The sequence below is a fragment of the Scyliorhinus canicula genome, chromosome 24 (assembly GCF_902713615.1).
Source record: "Scyliorhinus canicula chromosome 24, sScyCan1.1, whole genome shotgun sequence".
In the NCBI taxonomy this organism is placed as follows: Eukaryota; Metazoa; Chordata; class Chondrichthyes; order Carcharhiniformes; family Scyliorhinidae; genus Scyliorhinus; species Scyliorhinus canicula.
Genome location: NC_052169.1, coordinates 25,016,266 through 25,038,930, shown reverse-complemented (window position 1 = coordinate 25,038,930; position 22,665 = coordinate 25,016,266). Strand labels below are relative to the sequence as shown.

The 22,665-nt window shown below is 45.8% G+C and overlaps 1 protein-coding gene across 7 annotated transcripts in view; it reads left to right on the top strand.

Moving 5' to 3' along the window:
• vps13c (vacuolar protein sorting 13 homolog C) overlaps nt 1-22,665 on the top strand; it is a 368,173-nt gene that overhangs the window by 236,261 nt on the left and 109,247 nt on the right. For all 7 annotated transcript variants that reach the window (XR_005458698.1, XR_005458696.1, XR_005458697.1 and 4 more), the window contains 7 exons: nt 2,770-2,900; nt 11,878-12,047; nt 12,429-12,661; nt 16,154-16,386; nt 18,576-18,668; nt 18,918-19,283; nt 20,839-20,928. Coding sequence is in view for 4 of the 7 variants with exons in the window: in XM_038784422.1 (XP_038640350.1) it covers nt 2,770-2,900; nt 11,878-12,047; nt 12,429-12,661; nt 16,154-16,386; nt 18,576-18,668; nt 18,918-19,283; nt 20,839-20,928 (1,316 nt within the window). In the remaining 3 variants the exon portion in view is untranslated. The remainder of the gene's footprint in view (nt 1-2,769; nt 2,901-11,877; nt 12,048-12,428; nt 12,662-16,153; nt 16,387-18,575; nt 18,669-18,917; nt 19,284-20,838; nt 20,929-22,665) is intronic.

The window sequence follows — 22,665 nt, the reverse complement described above, 5'->3', positions numbered from 1 at the left end:
AAAGGGGAATCGGGTTATGGGGAGAAGGCAGGAGAATGGGGATGAGAAACATATCAGCCATGATTGAATGGCGGAGCAGACTCGATGGGCCAAGTGGCCTAATTCTGCTCCTATGTCTTATGGTCTTATGGCTAAAGAGCATTATTGAACCAGAAGGAGCTTTGCGACAATCAGTAGTTTCACGATCAGCATTACTGATTCTCGACTTTCATTTCAGCTTTATTTATTTAACTGAAATTGAAATTTCCTAGTGGCATACTGGGTTGTGAACTCACGTCTCTGGATTATTTGTCAGGTCTGGTTTGCACGACCAGTAATGAAACCACTGAACTGCTGCACCGTGCTAATCCATGTACATTGTATTGCAAGAGCAGCACTCACATAATAGAACATAGAACAGTACAGTACAGAACAGGCTCTTTGGCCCTCAATGTTGTGCCGAGCCATGATCACCCTACTCAAACCCACGTATCCACCCTATACCCGTAAACAAACAACCCCCCCCCTTAACCTTACTTTTATTAGGACACTACGGGCAATTTAGCATGGCCAATCCACCTAACCCGCACATCTTTGGACTGTGGGAGGAAACCGGAGCACCCGGAGGAAACCCACGCACACAGGGGGAGGACGTGCAGACTCCACACAGACAGTGACCCAGCCGGGAATCGAACCTGGGACCCTGGAGCTGTGAAGCATTTATGCTAACCACCATGCTACCCTGCTGCCCCTCTAATGTGGTGCATCTTATTATTCCTGGTCCATGTCCTTTGCCACCTGCCACTGAGTTCCTGATATTGGTTGATCACCATGCAAAACCCTGATTGGCAGCCAGATACTTCTGTTCAAGGAAAGAAGATTAACCCCTCTCTTCCTGAGAACTTCCACAGGGGCCAGCTCCGAGCATTGATGCTCTGATTGATCAGGCTTTGCCTTCTTGGAGTGTGGACCCAAGGAAACTGAGGATAGAATAGGAGGAACAAAAAGCATGTCCAAACGTAAATACATCATGTAGTGCATCATATTAAAGCTGTCCAGGCCTATTGCCATCTGCCACTGAGTTCCACATACTGTGACAGGGTGGCACAGTGGTTAGCACTGCTGCCTCACAGCACCAGGATGCAGGTTCAATTCCCGCCTTGGGTGATTGTGGAGTTTGCACCTTCTCCCCGTGTCTGCGTGGGTTTCCTCCGGGTGCTCCGGTTTCCTCCCACAGTCCAAAGATATGCAGGTTAGGTGGGTTCTAGAGATAGGGCGGGAGTGAGTGGGCCTCGGCAATATGCTCTTTCAGAGGGTTGGTGCCAACTCGATGGGCTGCAATTTCCTCCTTCTGCACGGTAGGGATTCTGTGGATTCTATATTGTATTTCATGTGCCAGTTATGTCCGCTGGCTACAAGTTCACAGATTTTAGCAGCTCATCAGTACCTCGTATGAATCCAAGCGGTGTTGACAACTCTCTTGTCCTTTGGAATCTGATCCTGCCCACATTGAACTTACAGTGCAGAAGGAGGCCATTCAGCACACCGACCTACTTAAGCCTTTCCCTGTAACCCAATAACCTCTCCTAACCTTTTTTGTTTGGTCACTAAGGGGCAATTTAATCATGGCCAATCCATGCACACCTTTGGACTGGGAGGAAACTGGAGCACCCGGAGGAAACCCACGCAGACACGGGGAGAACGTGCAGACTCCGCACAGACAGTGACCCAGCGGGGAATGGACTCTGGGACCCTGACGCTGTGAAGCCACAGTGTTAACCACTGTGCTACCGTGCTACCCGTGTTTACATTGTCTATTTTCATCAGGCAGCAACCAGGATCTGGAGTTCTGACTGTAGCATCTCCTTCTCCAGCCCAGTGACCTTGAGGTTATAATCATAGCGCACTCTGATCTCTTTGTGTAAGATCAGTCAGGGCCAAGAATCTTAGCCATCTGTATTCCTCTATATTGGTCTCTGTGGTAGATTGTTAGATTGTTTATTAAGATCCATAGAGTATTCTACGATAGTGACATTTAAGGGACATCTTGACAAATACATGAATAGGATGGGAATAGAGGGACACGGGCCCTGGAAGTGTAGAAGGTTTTAGTTCAGACGAGCAGCATGGTTGGCACAGGCTTGGAGGGACAAAGGGCCTGTTCCTGTGCTGTACTTTTCTTTGTTCTTTATCACCAAAGGCATTCACTTAAAACTAAAGGATCTTGGTTTGTTATCTCCTCAAACGTTTCAGAGTGCTTTTTGTAATATTGAAATACAGTCACTGTTACCTTGGTCAATCCAACAGTTACAATTGTAACAGCAGGATCCCAGAAAAGCAATGAGATGAAGAACCACGCAATTTCAATTTCTATTCGCCATTTGGTGAAGAAGAAATATTCGGCCATCCTTCAAGGAGCAGTGCGCGATTCTTACTTCACCCCCAGACGAGGCCGATAGGACCTCTGTTTATTTTCTCAAAGTGAGAAAAAGGTAATAATGCAGCACTCCCTCAGTACTGGACTGGAGAATCAGATTTGATTATGACTTTGCATCGGGAGCTTTGAACTCAGTAGCTGAGGCAGGAATGCTGAGGATTGAATCAATCCAACACAAAATTAGGCCGGGGTAAGTAGAATAATTTCCAGCAATTGGACGAAATACCGCCTCCTGAGAAAATAGTGTTAGATGAGGCTTGTTTTGATGCCTAACTTGGCACATTTGTTGTACTTGCATCATTAGGGCTTTAGCCAAGAAGTTGTTATTAATGAATTCCATATTTAATTTACAGGTAGTCCACAGAAAGCAAGTGATTCGACCCATATGGAATCCAAAAATAAACCTGAACCTTATGAGACTCTGAAGTTTGATTTCAAATTTGAATCACTTTCGATTGTGCTGTACACTAAAGATCTCATACAGGTGTGTACAAATTGCTTTATCTATAGTTGAAAATAGTCAAGTGTCTTTAAAAAAAAAAAAATCATTTCATGTTTACAGAAGCAAGAGCCCTTCCTGCAAGAAAAGTTCTTTTTTTTCCACAGAAGTAAGCAAAGATCAGAAAGATGGGCTTTTTATGTAATTACCTTTTTTCCTAAGGTAACACACACATTATAATCTCTTTATGTGCCACTATCAGTCCCTTCTCAGCATTAATCACTTGCATTTACATTACTTTTGTCTTCTGTCCTTGAAATCTTTGTCAATCTCCATCCATCACTGGTCCCTATCCAGCCCCACCGCTCCACACCCATCCCCCCACTACAGTATAAATCTGACCCCATTTCCAGATCTCTCCAGCTTTGACAAAGAGTCATCCAGACTCGAAATGTTAGCTCCCTTTTCTCTCCACAGATGCTGTCAGACCTGCAGAGATTGTCCGGTATATCACCCCCCCCCCCCCCCAATCTGATTTTCATTGATTCTTTGGGAGTTCCATTTCTTGTGGCCTTGCTCGAGGCGCCCGATATCTGTTTTGGCCTTTTTCCAGCCTCCCCCTCCTCTCTCTCTCTGGCCTTCTCCCTCCCTTCCCTGTAAGTTCCCTGGAGTCCCGTTGGCTCCCATGTGACCCCTGGTTCTGGACTCCCCGGTCATCGGGAACATCCTTCCTGTCTAGTTCTGTTAGAATTCTATAGATTTAAAAACATAGAAAATAGGTGCAGGACTAGGCCATTCGGCCCTTGGAGCACACCATTTAATATGATCATGGCTGATCATGCAAATTCAGTATCCCACTCCCACTTTCTCTCCACACCCCTTGATCCCCCTTTTTAAAAAAAATGTAAAAATAAATTTAGAGTACCCAATTGGTAGCAGGGTAGCATGGTGGTTAGCATAAATGCTTCACAGCTCCAGGGTCCCAGGTTCGATTCCCGGCTGGGTCACTGTCTGTGTGGAGTCTGCACATCCTCCCACTGTGTGCGTGGGTTTCCTCCGGGTGCTCCGGTTTCCTCCCACAGTCCAAAGATGTGCGGGTTAGGTGGATTGGCCATGCTAAATTGCCCGTAGTGTCCTAATTAAAGTAAGGTTAAGGGGGGGGTTGTTGGGTTACGGGTATAGGGTGGATACGTGGATTTGAGTAGGGTGATCATGGCTCGGCACAACATTGAGGGCCGAAGGGCCTGTTCTGTGCTGTAATGTTCTATGTTCAATTCATTTTTTCCAATGAAGGGGCAATTTAGCGTGGCCAATCCACCTACCCTGCACATCTTTGGCTTGTGGGGACAAAACCCATGCAGACACGGGGAGAATGTGCAAACTCCACACGGACAGTGACCCAGAGCCGGGATCGAACCTGGGACCTCGGCACCGTGAACAGGGTGAACCCACTTAGCCACCGTGCTGCCCTCCCTTGATCCCTTTAGCCGCAAGGACCACAACCTCTTGAATATAACCAATGAACTGGCCCCAACAGCTTTCCATAATAGAGACAAGTTCACAACTCTCTGAGAGAAGAAGTTCTCCCTCATCCCAGTCTTGAATGGCTTACCCCTTAGTCTTATGCTGTGACTCCTAGTTCTGGATGTCCCCAACATCGGGAACATGCTTCCCGCATCCAGCCTTTCCAGTCTCATCAGGATTTTATATGTTTCTATGAGATACACCCTGCTCTCATTCTCCTGAACTCCAGTAAATGAAATCGACTTGACCTCTCGTCATACGTCTGTCCCGCCAGCCAGGAATCAGTCTGCTAAACATTCACTGCACTTCCTCCATAGCAAGCAAATCCGTCCTCCGATAAGGAGACAAAAACTGCACTTGATATCCCAGGTGCAATCTCACCAAGGCCCTGCATAACTGCAGCAAGATATCCCTGCTCCTGTACTTTAATCCTCTCATTATCACAGAATCCATTTGGCCCAGCGGGTCTTCTCTGATCCACTGAAAGAACACTCTAAGCCGGTTTAGCTCAGTTGACTGGACAGCTGGTTCGTGATGCAGAGTGACACCAACAGCACGGGTTCAATCCCCGTACTGGCTGAAGTTATTCATCAAGGCCCTGCCTTCTCAACCTTGCCCCTCGCCTGAGGTGTGGGTGACCCTCAGGTTAAATCACCACCAGTCAGCTCTCCCCCCTCACAGGGGAAAGCAGCATATGGTCATCTGGGACTCTGGTGGCTTTACTTTATTAATATTGATTTCCTTCAGTTACTCCCTCTCACTAAACCCTGTACTTCCCAATTTTTCCAGAATGTTATTTGTGACTTCCTTTGTGAAGACAGAAGTATGTCTTTATAGTTGATCAGCCATTTCTTTGTTCCCCGTTGTAAATTCCCCAGTTTCTGACATTTGCCGGTGCTCTCTTTTGGATGAGCTGCCAATTTGAGATTCCATCTTCTCTCTTGGGCGGGCACAGGGAAGAGCAGGGGGTTCTCATGCCCCGGTCAACGTTCTGTCCTCAAAATACCACAGGTGCTGGAATCCTGAAACAAAACTGGGAAATGCTCAGCAAATCAGCCAGTAGCTGTGGGGAGGTTCAGAGTTAGAGTTTCAGGTCCGTGATCTTTCATCAGAACTGGGAACTGTTTTGAAGGGACGTCGCAGGCCTGAGAGGTTAACCTAAAGCAAGTGATTTGTCATTTATTTCATTCCTGTTAATAGAACTTGCTGTACTAAATTGCCTGCCACATTTCCTGCATTCCAACAGTGATGGTACTTCAAAGCAAATTCATTGACATTAAAGCATTTTGCACATCCTTGGATTTGTGAAAGGTACTTATGAATAATGCAAGTCCACAAACAACAAAGAAAAGTACAGCACAAGAACAGGCCCTTCGGCCCTCCAAGCCTGTGCCGACCGTACTGCCGTCTAAACTAAAATCTTCTACACCTCCGGGATCCGTATCCCTCTATTCCCATCCTATTCATGTATTTGTCAAGATGCCCCTTAAATGTCACTATCGTCCCTGCTTCCATCACCTCCTCCGGCAGCAAGTCCCAGGCTCCCACTACCCTCTGTGTAAAAAAAATCTTGCCTCGTACATCTCCTCTAAACCTTGCCGCATGCACCCTAAACCTATGCCCCCTAGTAATTGACCCCTCTATCCTGGGAAAAAGCCTCTGACTATCCACTCTGTCTATGCCCCTCATAATTTTGTAGACCTCTATCAGGTCGTCCCTCAACCTCCGTCGTTCCAGTGAGATCAAACCGAGTTTATTCAACCGCTCCTCATAGCTAATGCCCTCCATACCAGGCAACATCCTGGTAAATCTCTTCTGTACCCTCTCTAAAGCCTCCACATCCTTCTGGTAGTGTGGCGACCAGAATTGACACTATACTCCAAGTGTGGCCGAACTAAGGTTCTATACAGCTGCAACATGACTTGCCAATTCTTATACTCAATGCCCCAGCCAATGAAGGCAAGCATATGCCTTCTTGACTACCTTCTCCGCCTGTGTTGCCCCTTTCAGTGACCTGTGGCCATGTACACCAAGATCTCTCTGACTGTCAATATTCTTGAGGGTTCGACTATTCACCGTATATTTCCTACCTGCATTAGATCTTCCAAAATTCATTACCTCACATTTGTCTGGATTAAACTCCATCTGCCATCTCTCCGCCCAAGTCTCCAAACGATCTAAATCCTGCTGTATCCTCTGACTGTCCTCATCGCTATCTGCAATTCCACCAATCTTTGTGTTGTCTGCAAACTTACTAATCAGACCAATTAGATTTTCCTGCAAATCATTTATATACACTACGAACAGCAAAGGTCCCAGCACTGATACCTGTGGAACATCACTAATCACAGCCCTCCAATTAGAAAAGCACCCTTCCATTGCTACTCTCTGCCTCTCTGACCTAGCCAGTTCTGTATGCACCTTGCCAGCTCACCCCTGATCCTGTGTGACTTCACCTTTTGTCTGCCATGAGGGACCTTGTCAAAGGCCTTACTGAAGTCCATACAGACAACATCCACTGCCCTACCTGCATCAATCATCTTTGTGACCTCTTCGAAAAACTCTATCAAGTTAGTGAGACACGACCTCCCCTTCTCAAAACTGTGCTGCCTCTCACTAATAAGACTACTTGTTTCCAAATGGGAGTAGATCCTGTCTCGAAGAATTCTCTCCAGTAATTTCCCTATCATTGACATAAGGCTCACTAGCCTGTAGTTCTCTGGATTATCCTTGCTACCCTTCTTAAACAAAGGAACAACATTGGCTATTCTCCAGTCCTCCAGGACATCACCTGAATACAGTGAGGATCCAAAGATTTCTGTCAAGTGTTATGGGAGAGGTGTTTTCAGAACCCCAAAATGTATCATAGAGTTCAACCAACCCCCACATTTAATGGATTGTTGCTTTTGAAGCACACGGCTTGTTCCCCAGGTGTAGTATTACAATTATGGACACGTGGTTTTTAAAACAAAACAATGTTTATTCCATGATCTCAAATTAACCTTTTAAATAAACATTGGATCTCTTAACACCCCTTACTTCAAAGATAACCCCAAAAATAATACAACACTACCCAATCCTGCAAACTGTTCCTTTACCCATCCAAAAGACTTAACAAACCCTTCAAACAGAAGCACATTAGATTTATATTCAATACTGAGACCTTTTTACAATTCCGATTTCACCAAAGGATTAAGAGATGGTCCTTAATGGCAGAGATCCCCAGCAATGCAGCTCACAGCCACACCCAAGCTTTCTTCAAACTGAAACTAAAACTCCCAAAAAGCAGAAGTGAGCCCCCCCTCCCCCGACATCACTTCAGTAATATGATCAGCTACATTTCTTAAAGGTACATTTCTTAAACATCCAATTCTTAAAGCCACTCTCACATGACACAAGGCCTCAGCAATTTCCTCTCTAGTCTCCTTCAGTATTCTGGGGTAGATCCCATCAGGTACTGGGGACCTATCTACCTTAATATTTTTCAAGACGCCCAACACCTCCTCTTTTTGGATCTCAATGTGACCCAGGCTATCTACGCACCCTTCTCCAGACTCCACATCCACCAATTCCTTCTCTTTGGTGAATACTGATGCAAAGTATTCATTTAGTACCTCGCCATTTTCCTCTGGCTCCGCACACAGATTCCCTTGCCTGTCCTTCAGTGAGTCAACCCTTTCTCTGACTACCCTCTTGCTTTTTATGCACGTGTAAAAAGCCTTGGGGGTTTTCCTTAACCCTATTTGCCTATGACTTTTCGTGACCCCTTTCAGCCCTCCTGACTCCTTGCTTAAGTTCCTTCCTACTTTCCTTATATTCCACACAGACTTCGTCTGTTCCCAGCCTTCTAGCCCTGACAAATGCCTCCTTTTTTCTTTTTGATGAGGCCTAACCCTAACCCTAATCTCTCGTTATCCAAGGTTCCTGGAATTTATCCTTCCTGTATTTATCCTTCCGCACAGGAACATGCTGGTCCTGAATTCCTTTCAACTGACATTTGAAAGCCTCCCACATGTCAGATGTTGATTTACCCTCAAATATCCTCCCCCCTAATATTGTTATAATTAGCCTTCCCCCAATTTATCACGTTCACCCGAGGACCACCCTTATCCTTGTCCACCAGCACTTTAAAACTTACTGAATTGTGGTCACTGTTCCCGAAATGCTCCCCTACTGAAACTTCTATCACCTGGCCGGGCTCATTCCCCAATACCAGGTCCAGTACAGCCCCTTCCCTAGTTGGACTATCTACATATTGTTTTAAGAAGCCCTCCTTACAAATTCTGCCCCGTCTAAGCCCCTAGCACTAAGTGAGTCCCAGTCAATATTGGGGAAGTTGAAGTCTCCCAACAACCCTGTTGCTTCTACTCCTTTCCAAAATCTGTCTACCTATCTGCTCCTCTATCTCCCACTGGCTGTTGGGAGGCCTGTAGTAAACCCTCAACATTGTGACCGTACCCTTCTTATTCCTGATCTCTGCCCATATAGCCTCGCTGCCCTCTGAGGTGTTCTCCCGTAGTACAGCTGTGATATTTTCCCAAACCAGTAGCGCAACCCCGCCACCCCTTTTACATCCCCCTCTATCCAGCCTGAAACATCTAAATCCTGGAATGTTTAGCTGCCAATCCTGTCCTTCCCTCAACCAGGTCTCTGTAATGGCAACAACATCATAGTTCCAAGTACTAATCCAAGCTCTAAGTTCATCTGCCTTACCCGTTATACTTCTTTCATTAAAACATATGCACTTCAGGCCACCAGTCCCGCTGTTTTCAGCATCATCTCCCTGTCTGCTCTTCCTCAGAGCCATACTGGCCCTATTCCCTAGTTCTCCCTCAATGTTTTCACCTTCTGACTTATTGCTCCGGTACCCACCCCCCTGCCATACTAGTTTAAACCCTCCCGTGTGACACTAGAAAACCTTGCGGCCAGGATATTTATGCCTCTCCAGTTTAGATGCAACCCATCCTTTTTACGTAGAATTTACAGTGCAGAAGGAGGCCATTTCGGCCCTTTGAGTCTGCACCGGCTCTTGGACCCAAGCCCACACCCCCACCCTAACTCCATAACTCATTAACCCCACCCAACACTAAGGGCAATTTTGGACACACAGAGCAATTTAGCATGGCCAATCCACCTAACCTGCACATCTTTGGACTGTGGGAGGAAACCAGAGCACCCGGAGGAAACCCACGCAGACACGGGGAGAACGTGCAGACTCCGCACAGACAGTGACCCAAGCCGCAAATTGAATCTGGGACCCTGGAGCTGTGAAGCAATTGTGCTAACCACTATGCTGCGTGCTGCCCTTGCAGCAAAATATAGATAGATTGGAGAGTTGGGCAGAGAAATGGCAGATGGAGTTCAATCCAGGCAAATGGAAGGTGATGCATTTTGGAAGATCAAATTCAAGAGCGGACTATCCGGTCAATGGAAGAGTCCTGGGTAAAATTGATGTATAGAGCGATCTGGGAATTCAGGTCCATTGTACCCTGAAGGTGGCTGTGCAGGTTGATAGAGTGGTCAAGAAGGCATACAGCATGCTTGCCTTCATCGGACGGGGTATTGAGTACAAGAGTTGGCAGGTCATTTGTATCGGACTTTGGTTAGGCCACATGTGGAATACTGCGTGCAGTTCTGGTCGCCACATTACCAGAAGGATGTGGATGCTTTAGAGAGGGTGCAAAGGAGGTTCACCAGGATGTTGCCTGGTATGGAAGGTGCTAGCTATGAAGAAAGGTTGAGTAGATTAGGATTGTTTTCATTGGAAAGATGGAGGTTGAGGGGAGACCTGATTGAGGTCTACAAAATTTAGAGAGGTATGGACAGGGTGGATAGCAACAAGCTTTTTCCAAAAGTGGAGGTGTCAATTACAAGGGGTCACGATTTCAAGGTGAGAGGGGAAAAGTTTAAGGGGGATGTGCGTGGAAAGCTTTTTACGCAGAGGGTGGTGGGTGCCTAGAATGCTTTGCCAGCGGAGGTGGTAGAGGCGGGTACGATAGCATAATTTAAGATGCATCTGGACAGGTATATGAACGGGCGGGAACAGAGAGAAGTAGACCTTGGAAAATAGGCAACAGGTTTAGATAAAGGATCTGGATCGGTGCAGGCTGAGAGGGCCGAAGGGCCTGTTCCTGTGCTGTAATTTTCTTTTTTTTTCTTGTTCTTACACAGATTACACCTGCCCCAGAAGAGTTCCAGTGGTCTAGATAACGGAAACCCACCCCCCTACACCAGCTGTTCAGCCACGTGTTTCGCTGCTCTGTCTTCCTATTTCTAGCCTCACTGGCACGTGGCACAGGGAGTAATCCCGAGATTACAACCCTAGAGGTCCTGTCTTTTAACTTTCTACTTTGCTCCCTGAACTCCTGCTGCAGGACCTCATGCCCCTTCCTGCCTATGTCGTTAGTACCAATATGTACAACGACCTCTGCCTGTTTGCCCTCCCCCTTCAGGATGACCGCTACCCGTTCTGGAACATCCTGGACCCTGGCATCAGGGAGGTAACACACCATCCTGGAGTCTCTTTCACATCCACAGAAGTGCCTATCTGTGCCCCTGACTACAGAGTCCCCTATGACTGCGCTTTGACCCTCCCTGCTGAACATCAGAGCCAGCCGTGGTGCCACTGCTCTGGCTGCTGCTGTTTTCCCCTGATAGGCTATTCCCCCCGACAGTATCCAAAGCGGTATACCTGTTCCAGAGGGGGACAACCACAGGGGATTCCTGCACTGACTGCCTGCCCCTTCTGGTGGTCACCCATCTCTCTGCCTACACCTTGGGTGTGACCATGTCTCTGTCACTCCAGCTATGACGCTTTCCGCCACCTGCATGCTCCTCAGTGCATCCAACTGCTGCTCCAAACGAACCACGTGGTCTGTGACGAGCTGCATTGGTTACATTAAGTCACCGAGAGACAAAATTGATAATCTAAGGTTATAAAAACTCAACATTCTTTCCGAACTTTAGAATTCAACTTCACTTGTATAAAATATAGAGGATTCCACTTTCTCGTGATGCACATGATAGAATTCCTGCAGTGAACAAGGAGGCTATTTGTCCCATCGAGTCAGCACCGACCCTCGGAAGGAGCACTCCACCCAGGTCCGCTCCCCCGCCCTATCCACGTAATCCCGACACTAAGGGACAATTTACCACGGCCAATCCACCTAACCTGCACATCTTTAGATTGTGGGAGGAAACCGGAGGAAACCCACTGGGAGAATGTGTAAACTCCACAGAGGCAGTGACCCAAGCCGGGAATCGAACCTGCGTCTCTGGTGCAGCAATGCTAACTACTGTTCTGCCGTGCCGTCCATGGTTGTACACTTTGTGCAGATTGATGTTCAGTGAAAAGATTACCTTTTTGCCGTGATACTGATATTTGAACTTTTCGGCGTTCATGTTGAATCCTATAACTTTCCAGCTGGATGAATGTTTTATCGAGCAGGCTGCTCCAAACCCACTTGTAGAATGAGTTTGTTTCTTTTGCTCATTGAAGGCCACTGACCGACTGCAGTGCCTGGAAAGTTCACGTCTCGGCGAGTTCAGGCTACACCTCACCACGGCCTCTGGGATGATGTTCACAAACGGGTCGCTGAATTTTGACATGAACCTCACCACGTGTACACTGGATGATCTAAGAGAAGGGATTGAAAAAGTTACACAGAGGTGAGGATGAATTGATCAGATCACTGAAATAACTTTATTCCTGTAACCAGTATAAACGTTAAAAATGAAAATTTAGTTAAAATTGGCAGCTTTGCTTGTGTTCACTTGCTGTCCTTTAAGAATTTTCCCCCTTCTCTCTGTACCCGGGAATTCTTTCCCCCTGGAATGTGCCTCTGTGTCTGTCTCTACTTTTCTTGACGTTTCTTTACTGCTTTCCCCTTTGGAAAACCTTTTTATAAATCCGCTTCCTTCCTCCCTCTTCATTCTTCACCTCATTTTTAGATTATTCCGCATCAAGAGTTTAACATTTCCTGCCACCTAATTGGCAAATTATTCCACTGCAATGTTTATGAATGATCAGACCGCCTCCTTTTGTCACAGAATGATCGAGAAAAAGCAAAGTGCTCAGGAAAACGTCATGATTGAGTTGAAATACAACCAGACAGAGGTTGAGACGTCCATCATTGCTGTCCTGGAACACTTGTACGTGTGTGCCAGTGTGGAGTTCTTGCTGAATGTGGCAGATTTCTTCATCAAAGCTATGCCTGAGAAATCAGCGGACAAATCTGCCCTGGTATACCTCAAGCAATCTGGAAAGGCTCCTCATACTAATGGTTGGTATAACTTGCTGCACATCCCAAATGCAAATAATTTAATTTGACCATGCTTCTCGTTTTAAAAAAGAAAACATTTATTGGTAACACTAAAGTAGCAGAATGGTCAGTTAGCTCTTCTGCGATGTCCAGATTACTGACATTTGCAGAATAAAGAGTCCACATTACTGAACTCTCCTTTACAGAATTATTTTTGACCTAAAATGACATGTTAGAATTTTAATGTAATATTATAGAAAAGGCATCATCCAATACTCAAAAGTTATTGGTCCATAACATCCTGGTTCCTGATTGTGCCTCGACCCCGTTGGGGGCATGGGGAGGAGGGGGAAATGACTTTGGTATCCTGGTGTCAAAGAAATGTTCTCCAGAGACGGGCATTTTATTTGATGCTCTGCCTGTGGGGTGTGAGGCCTCTGTGTCAATCAACGGTAATTTTCCAATGGCTGGTCAAAAGTTGCCACGATGTTGACCATGAGGGACAGAAGATTAGTCATTGAAAACATATACATTTCTGTAATAAACTCTACGCAATTTATTTAAAGCTCAAAGCCTCACCAGGAAACAGTACAAATCTTATTCTGTGGTGGGGAAGTTGCTGGAATCAGTCATTTAAGGAGGAGATGACTGAACATTTGGAAAGTCAAAGCTCAATTCACCATTGTCAGCATGGTTTTATGAAGGATGAGTAACCGAAAGCAGTGGTTCGGGATAAATGGGACCTTCTCTGGCTGGCGAACTATAACTAGTGGGGTGCCGCAGGGGTCAGTCCTCGGACCTCACCTGTTTACAATCTATATAAATGATCTGCAAACAGGGACACAATGTAACATAGCAAAATGTTAGTCTCAAGATGAGACTAAAATAGTAAGAAGTCTTACTATTTTGCTATGTTACACTCTTGCAGGATTTGAGACCAGGAAGAGATCAGCCCTGATCTGATTGAATTACGGAGCAGGTTCGAGGGGCTGGATTGCTGACTTCTGCTCCTAATTCCTCTGTTCCTATGACAATCTATGCAGTCACATAGCGTCGGGGAATGCTCTCTTTATGCCGTTGCTGCTCAGGAACCCGAAAATTCCTATGTGGGCCGTGCACAAATTGAAATGCTTTGCAGCCAGCAATAACATTTGAAAGGGGTGCATCCTCGAAAGACATTGCCTGCGAAAAAAAAAGATGGAATGCTTCCGTGTTATGTTTTGCCCTTTATTAGAAGTGCTTAAAGTTCCAAATTTAGCTGGCATTGACATATGGCAGTTCAGACACTTGGACAGAACAAAGAACAAAGAAATGTACAGCACAGGAACCGGCCCTCCAAGCCTGTGCCGGCCATGCTGCCCGACTAAACTACAATCTTCTACACTTCCAGGGTCCGTATCCCTCTATTCCCATCCTATTCATGTAAAAAAGGTAGCTTACTCTGCAGCCTTTCCTTTTACTCACAGGATGCTGGCATCAGCGGCAAGGCCACAATGTATTGTCTTTGAGAGGGTCTTAGTGACATTCTGCTGCCTTGAATGGGAGAGAGTGGTTTGTTAGGCTTTTTCAGAGAGCAGTTAAGAGTCACCCACATTAAGTTGGAGGCACATATAAGCTCCACTGGGTAAGGAAGACAGATTTCCTTCCCCATAGAAGTTAAGTGAATCACAAAGCATCTATAGCCACCACTGCCGATGCTAGTTTTTTGAGATTTACGTATGATTCAGGAAGGTGATGACGGAGTGGTAATGTCACAAAACTGGTAATCCGAGATCTCGGGCACACGGGTACAAATCCCACCAATTTGGAAGTTAAATTTGATAATGATGACCATGAAACTATTAGCAGTTGTCATAAAAATCGATCTAGTTCACTAATAGCCTTGAGGGAAATGTTATAACCCCAATGGAGGTCCAGGACCAGGACAATCCGATTTCCCAAACCTCCCCGGAATATGAACTTTCCCTTTAAGGGAGAGCGGGACCTTCCCTTTAAGGGGCTTCCCTCTGCAAGGAGGTTCCTTGGGGCAGCATGGTAGCACAGTGGTTAGCGCAGACGCTTCACAGCTCCAGCATGCGTCACTGTCTGTGCGGAGTCTGCACGTTCTCCCCGTGTCTGCGTGAGTTTCCTCCGGGTGCTCCGGTTTCCTCCCACAGTCCAAAGATGTGCAGGTTAGGTGGATTCGCCATGATAAATTGCCCTTGGTGTCCAAAACAGTTAGGTGAGGTTATTGGGTTACGGGAATAGGGTGGAGGTGTGGGTTTAAGTACGGTGCTCTTTCCAAGGGCTGGTGCAGAGTCGATGGGCCGAATGGCCTCCTTCTGCACTGTAAATCCTATGATAATCTTAGGTCGGAGAAGGAGACCCTAAGGGGAGTGGAGGAGCATTGGAATTGTATTGAAATAAAACTTGTTGGTAATTTCTACTCTCGTCTATGCGTTCTCCTTATCGCGGATTCAACACGAAGTAAATCAACACAAAGGAAATCTGCCGTCGTTACCGGGTCCGACTGAGATATGACCCCGGACCCACAGTAATTTGGTTGCTTCTTGCATGCCTTCCCTCTGAAATGGCCAAGCAAGCCACTCGGTTCAAGGGCAATAAATGCCTGCAACGCCCGCATCCCATGAGGAAATGAAGAAAAAGAAAATTAATTTTGCCATGGTGGGATTTGAACTGGTGTCATTAATTCAGGCTTGTTGAATGTTTTTCCTGGGTATGTGCGCAAAATAAACCAAGTCGTAGAACATCAGTCTGTTCTCTCATGTTCAGCTTTTGGGAATTCATAAAAACATTCAGTTCATCACTCCCAGTCACATTACCTGGAAATGTTGATAGCTGGAATACATGAAAACACCGCACAAGCTATATTTTGTGGCTTACATAGAACAGTACAGCACAGAACAGGCCCTTCGGCCCTCAATGTTGTGCTGAGCCATGGTCACCCTACTCAAACCCACATATCCACCCTATACCCGTAACCCAACAACCCCCCCCCCCCCTTAACCATACATTTATTAGGACACTACGGGCAATTTAGCATGGCCAATCCACCTAACCCGCACATCTTTGGACTGTGGGAGGAAACCGGAGCACCCGGAGGAAACCCACGCACACAGGGGGAGGACGTGCAGACTCCGCACAGACAGTGACCCAGCCGGGAATCGAACCTGGGACCCTGGAGCTGTGAAGCATTTATGCTAACCACCATGCTACCCTGCTGCCCAAAATATTTTTGTTTTTGCATAACAAATTTGTAGTGCATCATCTATTGCACATCGTGTTCATTCAGAATTTGACAACATGGATCCTGGTAGAAATTAAGCAGAATCTTTTGTTTTACAAAATAAGAATCCAGTCAACAGGTGAAAGTGTAATCAAAGCAAAATACTGTGGATGCTGGAAATCGAAAAGCAGAAATATTGGTTAAACCCTTGAGTTTATGCATTGTCCAGTTGTATATTTTTGGGATTTTTAGTATTTGCGTTATGTCCTGGGTTTATTTTGTTCCAGTTGTGGACACTCCAAGACGAAAGATGAATGTGAAAGTGCTGGTGATGAATCCTGAAGTTGTGTTTGTGGCCAATCTCTCGAAAGCTGATGCCCCGGCACTTGTTGCTTCCTTCCATTGTGACATCTCGTTAATCTGTCAAAAGCATTCTCAGCAGATCATTGCCCTTGTCAGTGACCTGAAGGTTCTAGCATGCCCTTTCCTACAAGAGAAGAGAGGGACAAATATCACCACGGTAAGAGCAACATCTTTGTGAAAGCAACTGCATGTCGGGTGTCTGTAATTACATTGCTACGTGGTGTTTCCATGCTGATACTATCACGCCAGGGGCACCCCTCTCCCCACCCCATGCTGACTGTTGTCAGTACTTGTTTAGATGAAAGAATTCTACGGAATGCTTATTAGCTTATTAGCGGAGGGGCTGGTTTAGCTCACTCAGCTAAATTGCTGGCTTTTAAAGCAGGCCAGCAGCACGGTTCGATTCCCGTACCAGCCTCCCCGGACAGGCGCCGGAATGTGGCGACTAGGGGCTTTTCACAGTAACTTCATTGAAGCCTACTCGTGACAATAAGCGATTTTCACTTTCATTTTCATTAACTCAACCCATCGTGCGAAACTGCCTCCCATCCATCGACTCTGTCCACACCTCCCGTTGCCTTGGGAATTTCTCTCTTCCCGGGTTCTCCGCCAAAATTATTCTCTCTTCCAACCTCTTCCATTCGGCAGGACATACAAAAGACTGAGCACATGCGCTAAAAGGTTCAAAAACAGTTAGGGCAATACGGTAGCACAAGTGGTTAGCACTGTGGCTTCACAGCGCCTGGGTCCCAGATTCCATTCCCCGCTGGGTCACTGTCTGTGTGGAGTCTGCACGTTCTCCCCGTGTCTGCGTGGGTTTGCTCCGGGTGCTCCGGTTTCCTCACAATCCAAAGATGTGCAGGTTGGATAGATTGGCCACGCTAAATTGCCCCTTAGTGTCGAAAAGGTTAGGAGGGGTTACTGGGTTACGGGAATAGGGTGGAAGTGAGGGCTTAACTGGGTCGGTGCAGACTCGATGGGTCAAATGGCCTCCTACTGCACTGTATATTCTATGTAAGCTTCTTCCCTAACCAGACTCCTGAATGACCCTCTTATGGACTGAACTGATCTCTTCACACATCTTCTCTGTTGAGCGGTACAACACTCCGTATGCTGCACTCGATGCCTGTGTCTGTATTTACATTGTGTATTTATGTATGTCTTATTTTTTTATGTATGGAACGATCTTGTCGACTGTACGCAGAACAGTACTTTTCACTGTCTCTCGGTACATGTGACAATAAATCAAATCATTCAACCTCTACCTGTATCTCTGGCTGTCAGTAGCTTTGGGGGAATGATTTATCCTGGTGAGGATCCAACACCAACATTAATTTCTGGGTCTGTATAATGCAGAAAGAATGAGACCGGACAGAAGACAATTATCAGAAATAAAGATAACAGGACAAACGCCCTTTTGTAACTTGGTCTGTGTCTCTTCATAGCTTTTCATTTTCATAAGTGATTAATTTTGGAAGGTCGACTTTGAATGCCGAATACAAGGTTAAAGATAGGATTCTTGGAAATGTGGAGGAACAGAGGGATCTTGGGGTCCACATACGCAGATCCCTCAAAGTTGCCACCCAGGTTGATAGGGTTGTTAAGAAGGCATATGGTGGGTTGGCTTTCATTAACAGGTGGATTGAGTTTAAGAGCCGCGAGGTTTTGCTGCAGCTTTATAAAACTCTAGTTAGACCACACTTGGAATATTGTGTCCAGTTCTGGTCGTCTCATTATAGGAAGGATGTGGATGCTTTGGAGAGGTTACAGAGGATATTTGCCAGGATGCTGCCTGGACTGGAGGGCATGTCTTATGAAGAAAGGTTGAGGGAGCTGGGGCTTTTCTCACTGGAGTGAAGAAGATAGAGAGGTGACTTGATAGAGGTGTACAAGGTGATGAGAGGCATGGATAGAGTGGATAGCCAGAGACTTTTCCCCAGGGTGGAAATGGCTGTCACGAGGGGGCATCATTTTAAGGTGATTGGAGGAAGGTACAGGGGAGATGTCAGAGGTCGGTTCTTTACACAGAGAGTGGTGGGTGTGTGGAATGCACTGCCAGCAGAGGGGGTGGAGTCAGACTCATTAGGGACATTTAAGCGACTCTCAGACAGGCACATGGACAGCAGTAAATTGAAGGGGTGCAGGTTAGGTTGATCTTAGATTAGGATAAATGGTCGGCACAACATCATGGGCTGAAGGGCCTGTACTGTGCTGTACTGTTATATGTTCTATTTTTTTTCAAATAATACTGACTGTCTTACTTACATCTATATATTCTAGCCCTTGTGGAAACTATTCTTGAAGTAGCTATTGTGAACTGGTTTGTACTGCATTATATATTTCCAGGTATTGCAGCCTTGTTCCATGTTCTTGGACTTCTTGGAACCCTCAAGTGGGCCACAAGATATCAGTCTGAAGGTAGAAGAGATAATCGTAAAGGTACGATAATGTCCTGGTACATTTCCATTTTCACAGGTGTGAGCGATGGGCACACGACGTGCTTTCAATATCCTCCCCATGGTGATGTCCTATTTCTGAGCAATTAATGTAATCGTGGTAATTTAGTATCTGAATGGACTTTCTGTCACTTAAGTGAAGAATATTTGGAGCAATTAAAGAATGAATGATTAACTATTTTACTGCTCGGTGTAATGCTTTTTAAATTGAATGGCTTTCCTTTGTTTGAAGGTTTCCCCAATTATTCTCAACACTGTGATGACAATCATGTCAGCGATGACTCCCAAGGTGCAGGAGGTAGAAATGCAGCAAACAAATGACCTGGTGCCTGACCTCTGGGCCGTGAAGGATGCCTTCAATTCGAATTATTGGTTTCTGGGAGTTGACATGGCCAGTGAAGCAACGGAGCTTTTCACAGGAGAGAGACTTGAGAAGAATGGGGAAACATTCAAAATCGATGTTTCATTGATTCAAGTCACTCTCGAATGTGGACATGGCCATTGCACCATTCCTTTACTTCTGACTGAGTCAACATTTTCCGGGAGAGTGGAAAATTGGACATCGTTTGTCAGTGTTAATTCGGACATGACCCTTGAGGTATTTTCTGTCATTCTGCTCTTTGATGAGGGGACGTTATACATTGATAGTTAAAGCAAGCCTGGCTGTTTATATTGTCCTTTATGGGTTGCCTGTGTAAGAGTTATAACATATACATTGATCAAAATTTGAATAAAGAAACCAGGTTTATTTAAATAGTGCTTTTCACACAAAACACGTCACAGCCTATGTGTACTTATTATTTGAGAAAAGGGTGCACTCTGGCAGGTTGGGACCGTGCGCGGCTGGCAGCATGCTGTGTGGCTCGACCGCTGCAGGTCACTGCCGTGCGCATGCGCGGCCATGGACCTGGCAATTTTCCAGGCTTTTATATCGGGAAGGCCGTGTGTTTTACGTGGCACGGCTGCTAGCCCCTCACCGGTCGTTGGATCAGTGCTGAGGCCTCGCCGATTTTTTTCGTTGTAAAGCCAGACACTTCCTCCGGACATAGCCTCAAAATCGGAGAATCCAGCCCCATTCATCCCGACTCTCTGCCTGCTGTCGGTTGACCAGTCTTCTATCCAAGTTAATAAATTACCCTAACCTTATGTGATCTGACCTTGTGCATTAACCTTTCGTGCAGCACCTTATCAAACGCCTTCTGGAAGTTCAGATATACAACTACAGGATCCCCATTATCCACTTTGCTTGTTACATCTTTGAACAACTCTAGCAAATTAGTCAAACACGATTTATCCTTCATAAAACCATGCCGAGTCTGATGGATTATGCTTTGACATTCTAAATGTCCTTTTATTCCCTCCTTAATAATGGATTCTATCAATTTCCGACTGCCAGATCTTAAACTAACTGGACTATAGTTTCTTACTTTCTGCCTCCCTCCTCTTTTGAATAAGGGCATTTCAGAAGTTCTCCCAGTGATCTTAGCAATATTTATCTTTTGATCAATATTACTGTTAAGAGATTACCCGGTTACATATCTTATTATTTGTAGGATCTTATGTTCTAGTCCCTAGTTTTATCCTCTCTGGTTGCTCCTTCAGGTTAAGCATAAGACGAGATAACCTCTGTCCTTTTTGATATTGATTTCTTTTTCAAAGTTCGTATCCAGTCTGTCCTCAAGATTCCTGTTTCTCCTGAAAATAATGACCACTTGAGCCTCGATCCCACCTCCAGCCACATCTTTGTTATCTCCCGGCTCCGTTTCTTTAATTTCTCCCTGTTGACTTTGCCACTTGTCACCTACATGGACTTCCATTTATCCAGAACTCTGCTGCTTCTTTAAAATACCTCCTCACTCAGCAAACATCCTCATGGCTATCCACCATCTTTCCAACCTACATCAATCCTGCATTCCAGCTCACAGGCTGGATTCAGACTGGTTTGTGTTCCTCTTCCCTTGCTTAACTCCACTACTGTATTGGTGATATTTCCTACATTGCAACAGCGTCGATTCATCGCAAGGGCTGTAAAGTGATTTGAGGCGTCCTGTGGTTGGAATTGTAATCCTGGTTCAGTGAGTGCTTCTGGAAAGCTGAGCTGCATGTTTAGTGAGTAATGGAAAGTTTCATAACATTTTAATACTTTGTTTTAGGTCCTTTATTATAATGAACTGAGTGCAGTATGGGAACCTCTTTTGGAGAAAGTTGCTGGAGGGCTGAAAAGGTGGAGTCTGAAATTTCAGGTAATGAGATACTTTACCCGGGGCACGGACAAGATGGGCTCTCTATGTCAAATTTTCTTTGGTTTCTATAAATTCTTCAGCCTCCTCGAACCTGCTCTGCCTTTCAGTAAGGTCAAGATTGCTCAGGAGGTGTTTCAAATACCACGTGCCCCTGTCGAACCTGCGCCTTAAAAATATCCAGTGACCCCGCCTCCACTGCCTTCTGAGGCAGAGACTTCCAAAATCGCACCCACCCTATGAGAGAAAAGATTTCTCCTCCTGTGTCCTAAAAGGGTGACCCCAAATTTTAAGCCTGCCCCCCCCCCCCCCCCCCCCCCCCCCCCCCCGCTCAGTTCAGGACTCACCCACAAGACAAAACCTCCTCTCCACGTCCATCTTTTCACGATCGTTCAGGATCTTATAAACTTCAATCAAATCACCCCCTCACTCTTCTAAATTCCAGTGGAAACCAGCCCAGTCTGTTTAACCTTTCCTCACACCACAACCTGCTTATTCCAGGTATCGATCTGGTAAACCTCCTCTGAACTGTCTCTAATGCATTTCCCTCGTTCATTAAATAAGAAGACCAGAACTGCACACTGTATCCGAGATGTGGTCTCACCAATGTTCTGTGTAACTGAAGCATTGTGTTCTTGCTTTTACGCTTAAATCCGCTCAATAATAAAGCATTGCATTCCATTAGCCTTAATTATTTTCTCTACCTGCATTCTAACCTTTTATGACTCATGCACAAGAACACCTAGATCCCTCTGCATTTCAGTAAATGCTGCTATTTTAGCCTTCCTGCCAAAGTGAACAACTTCACATTTTCCCACATTGCCAGATTTTACCCATCACTCAACCTATCTCTATCCGTTTGCAACCACCTTATGACCTCTTAACAACATCCTTTCCTACCTTTCTTTGTATCATCTGTACATTTAGTCAACATGACTTCACTCCCTTCATCTAAGCAATTTGATGTCCCAGCACAGACCCTTCCGGGACGTGGCACTCATCTTTGCACAGTCATATGCTTTTTCATTAGGTTTGTTGCTTTTAGGATGGTGCAGTGGTTAGCACTGCTGCCTTACGACGCTAAAGATCCGGTTTAGATCCCAGTCCCAGGTCACTGTCCGAGTGGAGTTAGCACATTCTCCCTGTGTCTGCAAAATGTGCAGGCTAGGTGGATTGGCGATGCTAAATTACCCCTTAATTGGAAAAAAGAATTGGGTACTCTAAATTTACAAATAAAAAAAAACGTTTGTTGCTTTCCTTTTTTTTAATAAACAATTTTATTGAGGTAGTTTTTGGCTTTATAAACAGTTACAGATACAGACACCATCAGAAAGGAAGCAAAAAAGGCAAAAATGTGCAAACATCCACGTTCTTTCAATACTTCCACCGTAACATATTGCACAAGCCCGCTCCCCTCCCATCGGTACTACCCGCCATATTTTCCCTCCTACTCTACTCTAACCCCCCCCCCCCCCCCCCCCCCCCTGCTGACGCTCACTCTCCCGCAAAGAAGTCAATAAATGGTTGCCACCTCCGGGTGAACCCCTGCACAGAACCCCTCAAGGCGAACTTGATTTTTTCCATCCCCAAGAAACTCGACATGTCCGCAAGCCACCACTCCGTCTTCGGGGGCTTTGAGTCCCTCCACGCCAATAGTATTCGTCGCCGGGCTATCAGGGAAGCAAAGGCCAGCACATCGGCCTCTTTCTCCCCCTGGACGCCCGGGTCTTCCGAAACCCC